At 42.9% G+C, this 18,140-nt stretch overlaps 1 protein-coding gene across 1 annotated transcript in view; it reads left to right on the top strand.

The window, feature by feature from the left end:
- The first annotated feature begins 2,530 nt into the window (after positions 1-2,530).
- pde6a (phosphodiesterase 6A, cGMP-specific, rod, alpha) overlaps positions 2,531-18,140 on the top strand; it is a 31,266-nt gene continuing 15,656 nt past the window's right edge. The window contains exons 1-12 of the mRNA XM_086178804.1: positions 2,531-2,657; positions 3,420-3,753; positions 4,861-5,002; positions 8,475-8,627; positions 10,238-10,327; positions 10,609-10,749; positions 13,057-13,131; positions 13,995-14,059; positions 14,238-14,304; positions 16,548-16,595; positions 17,406-17,555; positions 18,091-18,140. The exon at positions 18,091-18,140 is cut by the window's right edge and continues 94 nt beyond it. Of these exons, the coding sequence (XP_086034930.1) occupies positions 3,425-3,753; positions 4,861-5,002; positions 8,475-8,627; positions 10,238-10,327; positions 10,609-10,749; positions 13,057-13,131; positions 13,995-14,059; positions 14,238-14,304; positions 16,548-16,595; positions 17,406-17,555; positions 18,091-18,140 (1,310 nt within the window). The 5' untranslated portion in view covers positions 2,531-2,657; positions 3,420-3,424. The remainder of the gene's footprint in view (positions 2,658-3,419; positions 3,754-4,860; positions 5,003-8,474; positions 8,628-10,237; positions 10,328-10,608; positions 10,750-13,056; positions 13,132-13,994; positions 14,060-14,237; positions 14,305-16,547; positions 16,596-17,405; positions 17,556-18,090) is intronic.

Genomic DNA, 18,140 nt, shown 5'->3' with positions numbered 1-18,140 from the left:
CAATGGTTCTATGTGTATGATACATATATATATATATATATATATATATACATATATATGTCTGTGTAGATCTATGTGTGTTTATACATATTTGTATTAATATGTATGTATGCATATGTATATGTATATGTATATATTTATATATAAATAGTGAGAATCCCCTCACTTTATCACCAATTTACATACATATTTTAGATATGTATATTATTGGAACAACGAAGTGAAATTAAATAATCCTTTGTCTCTTTGTTTCCCATTGTTATATATGTTAGAAATTATATATCTATCTATCTATCTGTCCATACATACATGTTTAAATTCAATGCATTGGAATGGAACAACAACAATCCCCACCATTTGTTTCCAGTCTTTTTGAGCTTTATGCATACTTATTATTTATACCGATATATGGATTTTTTTAAATGTACATGTATATGTATAGCATTATGTGTGTACATATATACACATGTATATTAGAAACAGCCACCTCCTCATTATTTTTGACCCTTAATTCATAAAGCTCTAGTTTGTTGTTTCATTTTTTTTCTGTGCTGGCAACTCGGGCAGTTCACTTGTCCATTTTTTTTTACTTTATTTGATTTTCAGCCAGTTTTCCGACAGGTGTCTTGGCGCCTTTCGAGACTCATGTTTGGAATTTTCTCCTTGCGGTCGGCAATTCAATTTTTTCTTTTTCATTTTGAAATAGTATTACTTTGTATTTATGCGTTCATCAATATGGATGGGGATTTTTAACGATTATGCACGGTATCAAAAACAGCAACAAAGAAGGTGCTGGTTAATACTGATGTCATAAGATAAAAATATGAATTTAAGATTGCTTTATTAAGATTTATTCTTAGCTTTATTTTTTTCATTGTGCATTAATGTACCATTATGGGATTTACAGCTTTTATTTTGACTGTCTCCTCCTCACATACATGGAAACCTTTGTCTCCTGATGTTAAAAGTTCAATTACATTAAAAAAAAAACTTTTTTGAAAAGTCTTAAAACACATAACCACTCAGATTGTACAGCCAAAACCAGACATATTGACCAGACTGTTGTTTCTTGCTAATAATGTTTTGACCCTCTGCTTGTCTGCATGTGTTCCTCAAATTCCTCTACCGGGGAGAGAGAGAGATAATGATGTGTTTCGTCCGTCGCCACGGAGACCAAACACCCGATATGCCGAGAAACACCCAGCGAAGGTCAGCATACCAAAGAAATGACCTGAAAACAAGACATTCCTTCACAAATATACAGAAATTACTGACAAACTCAGAAGATAACAACTCCCCCTCCAAACCAATCAGGAACAAGGCCTTTGGCAGCGGGAGGTTTACGTCCCTAAATAAGAATCAGAACCAGAATTTGTCGGTGTGTTCGCATATACGAGGAATTTAGCTGCGGTTCACGTCTTTAAGTGAAGGTTAAGCAAAGATTGGACAAAGGGAACATCACAAACAACTACGGAATACAAGGTGCAGAGTGTAAAGAAGTAAAGTCAGGAAGTACTACTCAGCAGAACTGCGGCGGTCAGTGAGGCCGAGGGTTCACTGGAAACCCTAAAGTGCCCAGACATGGGAATGAGAGGGTGAATACGTAATGAATGAAAGAATGCACATGTACAGTATGTAATAATATTTGCAGCAGGGATGTGTCCCACAGTGCGTACGAAGAGCGGCAGACAGTGACAGTGTTTCGTGACTTCGAATGGGAAACAGTTCACGTTTGGACGAAGGAACGATTTGCGTCGAGGGTGTGATGATCAGGAACAGGTGTTGTTGTTTGTGTGAAGTGCCTTTGGGGTGTTTGTGCAATCATCAGAGTAATTTTTTTGTGGGAGGCGACAGGTGGTGTTTACTGGCCAGTGCCTGAAGAATACAAGTCTGGGGTAAGGGGACTATTTGGAACATGTCCGATTAGATCTTAACCCAACCGAATGATCGAGGGGTTCGGGGGACCGGATCAGCAGCACCCTAGGCAGGTTGAACTTTCTGAGCAGGAGCAGAATCCATCTTTTTTAGGTCTTTTCATCACACCATCGACATTGGATGATAACCTTGGGTCTTTGAAGATGATGGTTCCAAGGAACTTGTATGCTTCCACACTAGCCACAGTGCTGTTTAGCATGGCGATTGGGGGGGGGGGACTCCTCCTGATATCCAACTTGCCAGAGGACCAGCTGCTCACCCTCTCACCATCATCTCCAAACAAGCCAATGACAATCGTGTCGTCAGCAAACTTTTGACAAAATTTGTCGGATGAGTCAATCAAAGAAGGACAGTGCCAACTCTTGTCGTCCAGGCATCGGACATCGGACATGAACCCCCTCCCGCGGCTTCGCTCGCTTCTATTTTCGGCAAATTCCCTGCCGATTGAATTTGGTTCCTTCCTTTAGTTCAAAATGTTCTGACTCCTGGTTCCACTGTCTGTTTTCATGAGCCACAGTGACCTCACTGCTGACTAGAACCATGTCTCCATGGTGATGGGGATTCCCAGGTTTGTGTGGTTAAACATATGAAGGTCTCATCACCCCCCCCCAGATTGTAATTGGATACGGGATTATGTCACACATGACCACTTAAAACCGGCCAGGTAATCCAGGATTGTGCTGGAACACTGGGATTAGACTCGTCCCCGGACAAAGCAGCAGGTAGGAGCGCAATACTGTTTTATGAAAATTTAAAATATTGGATTTAATCCCATTTACCGGTCCGCTCCAGGTTCTGCTTTGCATTTGACAAGATGTTTATTACACAGTTATTAAAGATCACATTTGCTGGGTCATAACTATTGAGTGTACACTTTTAAAGTCATAGAATTTAAGTATTCTTCCCCAAATCACTGTTGCATATTTACCCATGTCTATGTCGGGAAAGTGATCAGAGTTAATGAATGTGTATTAACGCTTGATTGGCAGAGACGTGACGGTGAACCTGGATTTAAAAGCACCGAAGGATGTTTTTAGGATGTTTTATCTATTTGACTTAAAGAAATTCTTAAAAATGATATAATATTCAAAAGAAGTAGAGGTTTTTAGGTAACCGTCTTATTTAATTTCAGCCGATTTTGTTTTTTTGGAGATTTTTTACCGTCGTCAGATGATTTTTTTTTTCTCCTTGCTTTTCTTCTGGATTTAAAGCGCTTCTGTTTTTTTACATTCAGAAAATTCGAATAAATTATTTCACATTATCCCTAATTTTATTCGCACTCATGTCGTATTTAACTATCAACCATTTCACATTTTTAATTTGCGCTGAATCAGGAGAAAAAAAAACAAAACAATGGTCACTTCAACTGAGACGCCATAATTTTTCGCCTTTTATTTTTGTGCATTTTCATATTTAAAGCCTTTAGTGTCAGTTAGAGTAAATTGCCGTTCACTTCCTGCTGAACCTGCCCTCCCCTTCCGCAGCCATCATGGTGGACGCAGCCGCGGCGGAGCAGTTCCTGGACGCCAACCCACAGTTTGCCAAGCGCTACTATGACATCAACTTCCGCCCCAAGGTTGTGTCCGACCTGTTGGACAACAACCGCCAGACGGCGATGGACACCAGCAAGTACCACGAGCTGACGACGGTGGAGGAGAGCGAGGTGCTGTTCGACCTGATCCGCGACATCCAGGACAACTTGCAGATGGAGAAGTCCGTCTTCAACCTGATGCGGCACCTCAGCTTCATGCTGCGGGCCGACCGCATGAGCCTCTTCATGTACCGCCAGAGGAACGGCGTGGCCGAGCTCGCCACCAGGTTGCCGGGCCCTTTATGTCACCGTAGCAACCGCCGTAGTATCATATACATAACAATTACAACGCACTTATAACAGTATAGCTGGCGATTACGAGTCTTGTCACGTACCGTCACCATAGTAACACATTCATAACAGTAGCAGGACATAGTTAATTGTCATGAATTTAACTGTTTGCAACATCTATTATGATAATAACATATTTACAACAATTTAGTTAATATCGTTGGTCTCTCCACATACCACCGGAGAAATGGTGTAGCCCAGCTTATCCCCGTAGCAACTACCATAGTGACACATTTTTAACAATAGCAATTCATTTACAGCAATATAGTTAATTGTCATGAGCCTCATTGTAAGCAACAACATTTATTATGATGATAACACATTTATAACTCTTTATTTGATATTTATTAGACAATCAGAGGAATGGTATTGCCCATCTTTTCACCGTAGTAACAACAACAAAAATAAACATAATTATTTAACTTAAATTTATTTTATTTACTTCTTTAAGACAAATTCCCTATTGGTAGTTGGACGTTCATTGTTACTGATACCAGTTAAAGTTAACTAGGATATCACGTGACTTCACACTAAAAACCTTTTGTTGTTTAGATTTGTACTAAAAGCTAAATGTTTTTCGTAATCCTATAAAGTGATGTAATGATGGAGGAAATGGAAATGGAAATGAATTTGATATGAAACTTCTCTCGGAGGTTCTTGTGTTTCTGTCGAGATGAAAAAAAAGGAAGAAAAAATAGCAAAAAAAAAAGGCAAAAAGCGCTTTCTTGTGAAACTGTTGACTAAATGGTTTCTCTCCAGGGAGCTCAGTCAAGTATAATTCCTGGAAAAAGGCGTGTTACATTTTATTTTATTTTTTTATGCAAAGCTGCATTCTTTAGAGGAGAAAGCTTACATCTGTAAAATAAATGATTACATTTAAATCTACTAGAAAAGATTAGAACAAATACATGTGTCATGTAATATTCCAAAATAATGTCACTTCAAAACAGTTATTTAACAGATTCCTTAATTTTCGAACATTTATTTTACATTTCTATATATGTGTGGGTTCTGATGTCTTTGGTGTACCTGCTGCTCCGCAGGTTGTTTAACGTCCACAAAGACGCCGTGTACGACGACTGCCTGGTCGCCCCAGACAGCGAGATCGTCTATCCGCTGGACATGGGCATTGTGGGACATGTGGCCTCCACCAAGAAGATGGTCAACGTCCATGTCGTGTCAGAGGTACGCAAACCCCCGACGAGGCTCACACACAACTGAGGGGCATGTACTATGAAACACACACTCACTGAAAGTACAATTTTACTCCATAGTACACCCTGAGGGTACATATTTACCATGAAATACATACTGATAATACCCATTTACCACCAAATACACACTGGAGGTACATGTTTACCATGTAATACACAATGAAAACATACTTTTAACATGGAGAGGACACTGGAATAACACATTTACCATGTATGACACACTGGAGTAAACTTCAACCATATAATACACACTGAAAATATACATTCACCATGTATTACTCACTGGAGAAACAGGTTTACCATGCACACAGAAAATACACACTTACCACTTAATACACAATGGAGGTGCACATTTACAATGCAACGCATGCTGGAACTATGTATTTACTATGTAATGCATGTTTATTATGCAATACAAATTGAAAATACACATTTAACATGTAGTAGACACAGTTACCATGAAGAACGCATTTCCGGTGCACGTTTACCATGTAATACAGACCAGAGGTACAAGCGCACCATAGAGAACACACTGGATGTAAACGTTTACAATGTAACACACATGGAAAATAAACACATCAGGATATTAAGGGTCAGTTAGGGGTCAGAGGTCACGTTCTCATCTCTTACGCTAAACCGATCCTCAATTCCAATCCATTTATCAATAAATGTTCAATTAGTCATTGAACCCGGACCCTGTAACAGATGTAGCGCAAAACAAATAAACAAACAAATCAACAATCCGTCTTTGCAAATATCATGTCTGTTGTTGTTGTAATGGCTCTGAAAAGTCACTAGGGGGAGGCCCGATACCACACTCCCCCGAACCAAAATGCCACAAACCACGTCAGTCCCATCACTGCAGCCTCCTCTGGCGTCCAGGCAGGGGTCCAATCCAACATTCGATCCCTGGAATCAATATATTGACGATTGATTTCGAATATGCTGGCCCTAAAATTGATTACCCAGACCAGGTTACCGCCCTCAACGCTGCATTTTCCTGCAGGAGCAACTGAGACATGACTTGAAAACACAATGACTTCATTACTCCAAGTTTCTCAAAGGAATTTAATTGGCCGATAATTCACTGATCAATATCTGTTCGTGCTGTGATGCGTGAGTGTGTGTGTGTGTGTGTGTGTGTGTGAGGCTGGGCCGAGGGGTGGGGGAGGGGCTCGAGAGGAAGCCCGTTAATCCATCCTGAATTAGAGCGATCCCAGATTATTCCCAGAGGTCACACAGGCTCTGAGCTGTTCCTCACACACACTCAGCACACTCACACATCCCTAATACTGTTTTTTTTAATTTTGTATTTTTATTTTTTTTATTTTCTCATTTACCAGCAGATACAATCAGAGATCCACTTAATGAGTCACAGCCTGAGAGGCTACTCTGGATTTATTGGATTTATTTACACCTGATGAATCTGAGTGGAGCTCAGTTGCCACAGAAAAAAACAGGAAATAGATGATTATCTCTTTAAATTAGAGATTAAATAATGAAGCCATTACTTCTGAGATAACATCAATACTGAACACAGAGTTGCAGGTCACTATGCTTGTGTTTCATTATGATTAGATATATCATTAATATCATTATCATGATTACGATTGTTATTGATTGTTATTAATATTGTGAATTATTCATGTTTTATATATTCATTTATTTTTCTAGAAATCTATCAGATCGATGATGACTATTATTTTTTTATATGGCTTATTAAAATGAATTTGTAATTCAAACAAAAAAAATATTTATAATTTGGTGTGATTATTGCTTGATAGTATCCTATAATATTTTGATATTATGTTCGGATATTTCATTTACTCTGATATTCAAAATTACATACCAACCGCCACATATGCAGTTTAATAAAGGATGATTTGGAAATTATGGTCTTTAACATAACAATCCTAAAAAAACATAATAACAACATATATTTGGGCAATAATCCTAATAATAATAAATACATCATTAGACTATTATTAATAGTCTGTAATCAGATTATGCAGCTACAGTGTGGGGCTGTGAGGTCAAAGGTCAAGGCAAAGCTTCAGTGGAGCTAACAAGCAGGATGAGGACCTCGCCGGGCTTTAGGGGCCAAAGGTGACCTCCTTAACTAGCCATCGAAGTCTTTGAGCGCAGGCCAGCGTGTCTCCCCAAGGGTTGAAGTCTCTTCCAGTCACGGAAGTTCATCCGGTCCTCATTCGCTCGTTCCTCGGGGACTTCAGACTTTTGTTGTCATGGTTACACACGGTTCCCACTTATCCCAATCGAGATGCATAGAGGCGCTGTCTTCTCTCCGAGCTTCAGGTGAAACACTCGACTAAATTACACCCTTCACTGAGTACCTTCAGACTTTTCTGGGTCATTGTTGCCGAATCTTGTCACCGTGGTAACGTGAAATGTAACCATAAACATAATCGAGGGCTGTTTATAAAACCGTCGCCGCGAACGGTTCGCCTCTTAATAACCTGACATGTCTCTGACTTATCTTTTTAAATACATCTGATTTCATCCCTTCCTCTTGAATTCAGTTTAATCCTGCCTCCTGAATTTAGTTTAATCCTGACTCCTGGGTTTAGTTTTAATCCTGTTCCCTGAATTTGGTTTAATCCCGCCTTCTGATTTCCATGTGACTCCGCCTCCTCAATTCTTTTTATCCTGCCTCCTGTATCCAGTTTTTAACCCGGCTTCCTGAATTTAGTTTAACCCCACCTACTGATTCAGTTTAATCCCGCCTCCTGAATTTAATTTAATCCTGACTCCTGAGTTGAGTCTAATCTACTGATTTCCCCGGTGAGACAAATACAGTTTTTTGAAGTTGAATTTAATCCTGCTCCCTGAATTTAAAATTGACCTCGCCTCTTAATCCTGCCTGCTGAATTCAGTTTAACCCCCTCTCCTGAATTTAATTTTAATCTTTCTGGTTTCTGATTTTATTCTATTCAACTCTGCCATCTGAATTCAGGTTTATTCCCACTTTGTGAATTCAGTTTAATCCCACTTCCTGAATATCATTTTAATCCCACCTACTTATTTCCATCTGACCCTGTCTCCTGAATTTAGTTTTACTCCCCTCACTGATTCAGTTTAATTCTCTTTCATGAATTTACTTTAATCCTGACTCTTGAGTTTAGCGTTATCTAGTAATTTCCCCCAGAGAACAAATCAATTTTTTGAAGTTGAATTTAATCCTGCGCCCCGACTTTTATTTATTCAGTTTAATTCTGCCTCCTAAATGAAGTTTAAGCCTACCTCCTGAATTTTATTTTAATCCCGCCTTCTGATTTCTATTCAACTCCCACACTGTATTTAATTTAACCTCGCCTCCTGAATTTAGTTTTGTTCCCGCCTTCTGAAACATGTCAAACCCCGCCTCCTATATTGAGTTAAACTCCGCCCCCCGGACGGCTCTGACCCCGCCTCCCCTCTCGCTGCAGAGCACTCACTTTAGCAACTTCGTGGACGAGCTGACCGAGTACCAGACCCGGAGCGTCCTGGCGGTACCCATCCTGAACGGCAAGGACATGGTGGCCGTCATGATGGCCGTCAACAAGGTGGACGCGCCGCACTTCAACAGCAAGGATGAGGAGGTGGGTTGTCAATCTAGTTGCCGTAGCGACGACTGTTTCCCTTTACTTCTTTTTAATGGTTTGTCACGACTCCAAGTTGACCGAGCGGCGAGCAATGTTATATTCTGGCCTGTTAAATAATAACAGCTTGTTAAATTGGTTATAACAGAGTCGTAAAAACGCCGCCCGAAGGCCGATCCCGTGCATTGGATGGATCTTTAGACTGGAGAAGAAAATTACAGCCAGGTTTTGTTTATGTTGTTATGTAAGAAAAAGAAAAAAAAAAACCTATCACTTATTGTAAATGTTTACGATGTTTCCAGGTCAACACAATTCCTTATTTTGGCAGCCTCTATGTTCCTGTTACTTATTCGACAGATTCATTTTTTCCTTTTTGTGTTGATGTTACTGTTCATGTTACTGCTTAATGTAACACTGCACAGTGTTACCGTATTTTCCGCACTATAAGGCGCACTGGATTATAAGGCGCACCTTCAATGAATGGCCTATTTTAAAAAAATTTCATATATAAGGCGCAACGCATTATAAGGCGCACATAATAGAAGCTACAGTAGTAGCTGGGGTTGCGTTATGCATCCACTAAATGGAGCTGCGCTAAAAGGAATGTCAACAGAACAGTCAGATAAGTCAGTTGAACTTTATTGATAGAATACAAACTAACTTTCTGACAACTCTGTTTCTGACACCTCCCAAAACAAGTTAGTGCATTCACAATATGGTACCGTACGTACCGGTAGCTCTTATCGGTATTTGCGCCGCTTTCGTTGAAAACAATGTATTTCCAACTCCATTCGTCACAGTTCAAAGCTTTTCATAAAACGAAAGCACCATGAAGGATCGCCTCTAAATTCATTGATGTTCATGTCGCTAGCTAGCGCTGTTGCCTTCATTGGAATAGTGACTGTAGAGACACTTCTACTTGCTGCTCTCTGTTCAACTACCCACTGTCCAAGTTTGTCCTCTAACTTTAACCGTCTCGCTTTGTTCCCTCGGAAACTCTGTTTAGTCTTTTTTACTTGGCACAGGTCATCTTGTTGCTTCCTCCACTTCCGCACCACTGATTTGTTAACGTTGAATTCTCTCTCTACTGCTCTATTCCCGTGTTCTACTTCGTGACCGATTGCCTTGAGTTTAAACTCTGCGTCGTAAGAGTGCCTCTTGGTGTGGGACTGGAATTCCCCTTTACCGTTTTAACCGCTGCTACTTCTGCGACGCGCGTGCACACACACACACACACACACAAATGGAAACGAAAATGCACGCTTCGTGCAGTCATATATCCCAGCATGCACCAGGCGTTACTTCTTTTATGGGAGAAAATGGAGTCTGGCTGCTTCCCGTAGTTGAGAGACCTCTTGCGGCTCAGTATTGATCCATATATAAGGCGCACCGGGTTATAAGGGATTGTTGGCTTGTGAGAAACGTCTTCTCGATTCCCCTGTATGTCCAGTGCATGTGGAGAAATTGACAATGAAGCTGACTGACTTTTCTATGCAATCGCAGTATTGTGTACACACAAGGGATAGGTAGGACGCTACCGTGACCTCTACCATAATGCTTCTCCGTGCACGCTCTATTGGTCACTCTCCAACCTGGCCTTCTCTCTCCAGACCCTAAACAAGTACCTGAACTTCGCCAACCTGGTGCTGAGAGTCTTCCACCTGAGCTACCTGCACAACTGTGAGACTCGGAGGGGCCAGGTGAGGACCGGACGCACCGTCAACACCGCGCATGGGACTCTGGCGCCACGGTCAGCAGGAAGTTGCTACGAAAGAGGGGAGAAATCATCCAAAAGCAACAGGAAACAAATTTAAATCCCATAATTCTGTCAAAAACAGCCAAAAACAAGAAGAAATGTTCCAACAAATCCCACCTGAAGGTTTAGAGCTGGCGTGGTTCCGAATCACATGGAAGGTTTTTGGTGCCAAGAAACCGAGACTGGTGGCTCACCCCGTCGGTTGCTATGGTTTCCGCCCTGCAGGTGCTGCTGTGGTCAGCCAGCAAGGTGTTCGAGGAGATGACGGACATCGAAAGGCAGTTCCACAAGGCCCTCTACACCGTAAGAGCCTTCCTCAACTGTGACCGCTACTCCGTGGGGCTGCTGGACATGACCAAGACCAAGGTGGGTTTCCACGGTAACACACCGGGAGGCGGTCCGCCGCATCAACTCGATGATTCAAGTGTCAGGAAGGTCAGACGTATTTTCAGTTTCTTCACGCATCGTTTGAAAGAAACTAGTGACACCGGGAAATTTCCTGAAGTATCTGAATGTATTTTCCACTATTGTTTGAACCAGAAATAACCTATATATATATATATATATATATATGTGTGTGTGTGTGTGTGTGTGTATATATATATGTATACACATATATAATATAAATATAAATTCAAGAAAAATATATATGACTATTATAAATAAATTCTTAAATAGTAAATAAATAAATATATACAAATCCTTTATATAATTGACTTTTAATAATAAATATATTATTATTATTAATAAATGATAAGTTGAAAAGGACCTTCTTCTTCCCCCTTCGGTCACCACAGCCAATCACCTGCCTCTCACACCAACTAACCTCATGTTCTCTTTCCTCCCGTCCAACCAACCTCCTCAAGAGGAAAAGTCTTTCAAGGTGCTTTCTTGGTCTCGAGGATGATGAAGATTTATTAACTTCTGGTTGCTCTTCGGCAACCGACACAAAGGATACAGTTTGGTGTGCATGCCCATGTTTGCGCTACTTACCGTTCATCCTTCTTTTATACTTGCCCACGTTAGGGTCGCCTAGACCTCCATCTCCGCAGACACTTGGTCTAGCTCCTCCGGGGAGCTTGAGGCATTCCTGGGCCAGCCGGGACATGTAGTCCCTCCAGCGTGTCCTTGGCCTTCCCCAGGGCTTCCTTGCAAAGTCTTGCAGCCTCCAAAGAGGAGACTTGGCCTTTGCAGCCAAAGAGAGTCTGGTCAGCAGTGACACCAACAGAAAGCTGTACCATGAAGGCGAACGTCGCCAAATCTCTTCTTCTAGAGGAATAACACCAAACCAGTGAGGCAACATGAGGCATCCTAACCCACCTTTCCTGACTCCTCTCTACTTGGAGGAGCAGCTACTCCTGGGTTGCCGAGCTCCTCGCCCTATCTCTAAGGGAGAACCATCGGCCACTTGGATCCATGCTCTTGTTCTTTGGGTCAGGACCCACAGCTAGTGACCCTAGGTGAGGGTGGGAGTAGATCGGCTGGTAAATTGAGAGCTTCGTCTTTTGGTTCAGCTCCTTCTCCTAGGACAGATGAGCGCTCCATCTTTCCCCTCACTCGAGAAAAAGACCCCAAGATACCTGAACCCCTCAACTTGGGGCGCGACTTCTTCCCTGAGCACTCCAACCGTTTCCGGCAGGGTACCATGATCTCGGTTTCAGAGGTGCTGATCTTCATCCCGGCCCATCACTTGCTACTCAGCTGCGAACCAAGATCACGGAGATCCTGAAGCCAACAGAACCACATCACCTGCAAATAACAGAAATCCAACCCTGAGGCCACCAAACTAGATCCCCTCACCACCCTGGCTGCGCCCAGAAATTCTGTCCATAAAAGGTAACAAACAGAACCAGTGCCAAAGAGTCCAACCCTCACCGGAAAAGACTCAGATGTAAAGTCGGACTCTTGCAGACCAAGCTCTGCGAAAGTGACCTAGAAATCCAAACGCATCAGTTGTAAACCCGCTAGTCATTATCCAGGCGTTACTACGGCGTGCTCGTCAACAATTACCAGGGAATTAACGAGGAAGAATCCATTAAAAAAAACATTAAAAGAAAACAAGCACATAGCGGATTGTTTTGCCTCCTCTAATTATTGCCTAAACTGCAGGTGAATGGAAGAATGGACTTTCCTCAGGATTGTGGAGACTCACGGTTTTCTCTGACGCCATCTTGTCATTGAACTGTGACGCCATCCACCTCTCTGACCATTTCTGATTGGACGCTCTTCCCCGGCGGGGGGGTTCTCCATGTTCTTCTTGGTCCAAAAACAGCACTCTTGGCTATCAGTAAGAAGAGTTCAGGTTCTGAATTTTCTGTGTTTGGGCCCCCCCGTATTCTCCTGTTTGAGTTCCTCTCCAGGTTTACCTACGTGGTTTCACTTCAGGTTCTCCTTCCTGGATTCTCTCCAGGTTCCTCATCTTCTTCCCACACAAAACAGGCAGTCAGCAGCTTCATTGAAGCCTCTAAATTGTGGATGAACGGTCGGATGTCTTAATTTGTGGACCCTGTGATTCACAGCTGTCCCATCCAGGTTAAGCCCCGCCCCTTTCCCAATGACAGAGAAGATCAGCTCCGCCCCCTCTGACCACGATAAGACGTATATTTAATGGAGGAAAGTTTGCATTATGAATGAATTTAAGAAGTCCTTTTTACTACATGTGGATGTCTGCAGGAGTTCTTTGACCTCTGGCCGGTTCTTATGGGAGAAGTCGCCCCGTACGATGGACCAAGAACGCCTGACGGCAGGGTGAGGGAATTTTATTTTCTAGTATAAGTTAGATCAATCCACTTCTGCGTTTTGGCCTTTGACTTGTTTCCATAATTTTTTAAGACATGTATTTTCACGATAAAATCACCCAACAAACAACAGATCCTAAAAAGGTGTTGTTTTTTTCTGGAGTAGAAATAGATGTGGGTGCAAGATTAACACTTGGAACCAAATTAGCGTTACACACTTAGCACCCAAGAGTGTCGTCCATTTTTTTTATAGCATGGTAGCCATCATTGAGCTACATTTTTAGCAGCCAGGAGTTATAAAAAGCCCGGGAAGTGCTTTTTATTCCTTTCCTAGAAGTTGACCAGAGAAACCCAGAGGTCCCGCCGGTGAGGTTATCTAGATGAGAGAGGAAATAAAATCAAACCTAGAAGGAAGAGATCATTTTCTCCATGAGCGGCTCTCAGAGAAATGTGGCTCTCTATCCAGTTCTGTTCATAAGTCCCAGCTGACTCGTACAGGTCACTTTCATAGCCTTGCCTTGGTTAGCATGCTGACTTTCTTATTCAATAAAGTTCTCTTGCAATTTCTGACAAAAGCGTTGTTTACCTACTCCTCTGTATTATTGCAAGGCTGTGTTTTAATGGCATATAAAAATAACAAAAAATTATTTCATTATTTCTGTTAAAAAAGAAAGGGACCATTGTTTGAACATATTTTTTTTGATTCTCGTGACGCTACCTGTGTTGAGTTCCAATGGTTCCTCGGATTTGTTGCATCTCCAGAAACATTATCGACAATTTATGAAACGCGATCGGTCTTTTTTCACTCGCCCCCGCCAAACATCTGACCTTTCTGTTGTTTCTTTGTTTGCATGTTTGTTTGAATCCAACCAGGAAATCATCTTCTACAAACTCATCGACTACATCCTCCACGGGAAGGAGGACATCAAGGTTATACCGTGAGTTTCGCAACCGACAGCGATGAGCAAACATCGGCCGCGACCGTCCTGACAAGCCGTAACCATCCGAAGTTCCGAACTAAACCTTATTGACTTGGGGCTACGATTCCGACGACTTCCAAATGACACTGTTTTAGCGTCGTTGTTTTGTTTTATTTCTTTTATCGTGTCTCCTCAGGAACCCCCCGGAGGATCACTGGGCTCTGGTTAGCGGCCTGCCGAGCTACGTGGCGGAGACGGGGCTGGTCGGTACCTTCTGGACTTCTTAGCTCGTACTCTTCATTTCATTTTGCTTACGTCAGTTTTCTTTTTGTTAACCAACCCCTCCAGTTTTCACTTCCCGGTCACGTTCTTTGTCGGCTGTTCTGCCAGTGCAGTCCATGACGGGTCGCGTCAGGTTTACCAAAAAGGTTGCCTTTAAAAGAAAATTAATTGTCCACCATCGCCGGAGGTCATTTTGGGTTCAGCAATAACCTCAAGTCATATACGCCGTGTCATTGGGTGTCGGAGTTGGTCAGATGTTCCCCATTTGTCAGTCCTGGTTTGAAGCCCAACCCCTGCTGAGATATCCTGTCGATCTGGATCTGTAGATGATGTTGGTTAGACTTGCGTGGTTGCCACGGTGACGCCGTTTAGTTTTTTTGTTTGTTTTTTCTATTTGATCCGAACGTCCCCGACATGAAATAGATCTCAGTTCGTCGTCGTGGATAAGACAAGATAAGACCAGTTTCTCACAATGACTGGGGAAACAGTAGCAGCTTCTGTCCTATCGTTCCCAAAGCAGAGTTCTGAGGAGGACCTTTAAGATCTTTGCGATTCCAAGCGTTGCTGGTGTCTCCTTCCTCTGACTGCGCTCCTCCGACAGGGGCGGGGTTGACGGGCCGGGCGCCATCAGGCCACATTACGGCGTTGTCAGTGCGAGCGCCGCTCGGAAATGAAAAGGGCCGTCCTCCTGCCGCCATGACGTATAATTCCAGCATTAGCCACCGTTACCATTAATCAGTGTTCAGCATGGAGCGCGGAGCCATCGGTCCCGGCGGTCTCTCCACCTCTTGTCCCCGCCTGTCATTGCCCGCCACGCTCGCCACCGCCCGCCGCGGCCCCATCATTTGTCCTTCTCATCTCCTCGCCTGAGCCTCATTTCTCCTCACGGCCAATCTCTCGTAAACCGAAGAAAAAGACGCGCCGGCTCGATGCTAATGGGGGGAAGGGGACGGGCGAGGACGTCTTCGGGGGGGATTTACGGCACGCCGGTAAATTTCCCCGCCCGAACTTGCTGGAAATTAATTAAATCATACAAATCCCGAAAGACAAAGCCTCCCCTTTATCACAACGAGACGGGAGGCCGCTCTGAATTTCGGTCTCTTATGCGCGGAACCGCGTTTTTTCCAGGTTTTACGACCCATGAGCAACGTCGCGGGCGACGGGCGACGGTTTCGGTGGCACGACCGAAATCTGTCCTCACACCAGGACACCATTCGGACCCCTTGTCAACAAACACAGAGGCCGACACTTCTCCGTCTTCCACAAAGTTTCAAGCGTCGGTTCAGCCCTTGGTGCTGAAAATGGACGCGAGGATTATCTCCATTTTTAGTTGTGTCCCCGTCGCTTTTCGAGTCGTTTTTTTCACCCTTGGCACCTGCGAGTGGCAGCGAGGAGGAAGTGACATCGAACGTTTTCATCTTACCTGCGCCCCCGTGGCAGCGCAGAGAATATTTTTGGCGAAACGTCGACCCCAGTACAATGCAAGTGATGCTGAATGCTAATATCGAGGATAGCGTAACCATGGCAACAGCGGGAAAGGGGAGCCTTGGTTTGGCGGTAATCACTGCAAAAGCCTCAATGTTCTGCCTGCAAGTTAATGTAAGGGTAAAAGTATTTTACCCAATTTGTGAATTGGAAGTAAACACAGCTGCACATAAGGGGTTATTTGAGCGCTAAGGTAGCGTCTTAAGGGCAAAGGTTAATTTACGCCAACGTTACGTTCGTAAACAGGTTCAAGCGTCAAATTTGTTCTTTGTCGGCCGTTACGGTGCATGATGGGTACCGCCAGGTTGTCCCATCTTTCTCCAAAATGAAAAATTTGCGTTAGAGGCGCCACCTTGGGTTTAGCAACAACCTCAGGGTATGTCCTCTGTGTCATAGGATCGCTATTCCTTCATTAGCTATTGACCAGTCCTGGTTCTAAACCCCGCCCCTTCTGAGATAACCTGCTCTGATTGGCTCGGCAGGACAGAGCCGGAGGTTATTGGGACCAGAGGGATCTGTAGACTGAGATGTAAACATTAGCAGTTAGCACCCCTTGTGCTGCGCAACACTGCCCCCCCCGGCTCCTGGCAGTACTGCGTCGTGCGCTGCGTTCAGGCTGCGCACGTTCAGGAAGGGATTTACAGATTTTAAGGACGATCGGAAACAACACAACTCCCAAGGTTTTTGTGGAGAGTGGAAAAGACGCCGCCCTTAAAAATTCTTCTCCATATTCCCGCAGATCTGCAACATCATGAATGCGGCCGAGGACGAATTCTTCAACTTCCAGGTGAGAGTTATTTATTTATTTGAGATATTCTTTGCATTCCCAACAATTATTAAGTACTTATCCAAAGAGAAATCTAAGGGTGTGTTTATGATGTTTTTGTTATTACGGTCTATAATGAAGTGGCTCATTCAAAGGGGAGGTCATTCCTTCTTTTCAAGCCCGTTTGACACGCGACTTCGGGATCGATAGATAATCAGGAGACGCAGGAAGGAAACACTTTCACTGACATTTAGTCCAGAAGGCTTTGTCTTCCACTCCATCTCTCAGTCTCTTTCCCTCTATCACTCACTTTATTCATGTCTTTTTTTCTTTATCTTCCTTTGTCTAAATCTCTTTGACTTGGCGCTATTTCCCCTCTTTCCTTCTTTCTATCTTTATTTATTCTTACTTTCTTTCCAGTTATTCTTTTTCCTCTCTTTCTTTTGCTCCCTTTCCATTTGTATTAATGCATTCTTCCCTTCTTTCTCTCCTCCTTTCTTTTCTTTATCTCTTTCTCCTTCCCCCGATGGGTAACCCTTACCCTCAGCCCTTAAGCTCTGAGAAAGCCTTATCTTAACCTCTTCATCACAAGGGTGATAGATATGAAGCAACTGCAGTTATCCTGTGTGTGTGTGTGTGTGTGTGTGTGTGTGTGTGTGCGCTTTGTATTTCGTATGTGTATGTGTGTGCCTGCGTGTATCCCTGCATATGTACGCGTTTCTTTGTGTGTCCATATGGATGTGTGTACATGTTGTATGCATGCCTGGATGTTTTCATATTTTGTGTGTGTGCGTGTGTGTGTGTGTGTGTGTGTGTGTGTTATGTCCACAGACGGAGCCTCTGGATGACTCCGGCTGGACCGTTAAGAATGTCCTGTCGATGCCAATAGTCAACAAGAAAGAGGAGATTGTAGGCGTGGCCACGTTCTATAACAGGAAGGACGGGAAACCCTTCGATGAAATGGATGAGACACTGATGGAGGTGTGTGTGTATGGTGTGTTTGTGTGTGTGTGTGTGTGTGTGTGGCCAGTTTATAAATACACACAGCGTCTGCATTATTTATCACGGGGCCTGCAGGTCTGGACAGTCTCCGTGGTCGTCACGGGGACGGCTTCTTCAAAATAAAAGCCGTCCTGGACTCATCTTTGACACAGACGGCTATAAATAATTAAAATAAAATAAAGAAATAAACTTAAATCGACTTTTACTCAAAACAATCATCTAACAAGCAGTCCCAGAGCATTTGCATAAAGGATTTCTTTCTTAATTTCATTTTTAATTCTAAAGGTATTTTCAGTGTTTTGATCACTTTCCTTTTTAAATCACTTTTGTGGCTTGTTTAAAGTGTATTTCTATAAAAGAATAAAGTTACGTGTGGTCACGCAATTGAACAAATATATTTTCAATAAATGACAATTTCTGTTGACGCATATTTTTTAATTCAGAACACAAAATGTGCATTTTATTCACATAATATTGATCCATATTTGCTTTGCTTCTCCTCGCGGGGCTCCAGTCTCTGACCCAGTTCCTGGGCTGGTCGGTCCTCAACACTGACACCTACGA

Source organism: Fistularia commersonii, chromosome 31, assembly GCF_037954325.1.
Source record: "Fistularia commersonii isolate RoL2024-O1a breed Wild chromosome 31, RoL_Fcom_v1.0, whole genome shotgun sequence".
In the NCBI taxonomy this organism is placed as follows: domain Eukaryota; kingdom Metazoa; phylum Chordata; class Actinopteri; order Syngnathiformes; family Fistulariidae; genus Fistularia; species Fistularia commersonii.
The sequence above is the reverse complement of the archived record's forward strand: the minus strand, read 5'-3'. Positions and strand labels throughout refer to the sequence as shown.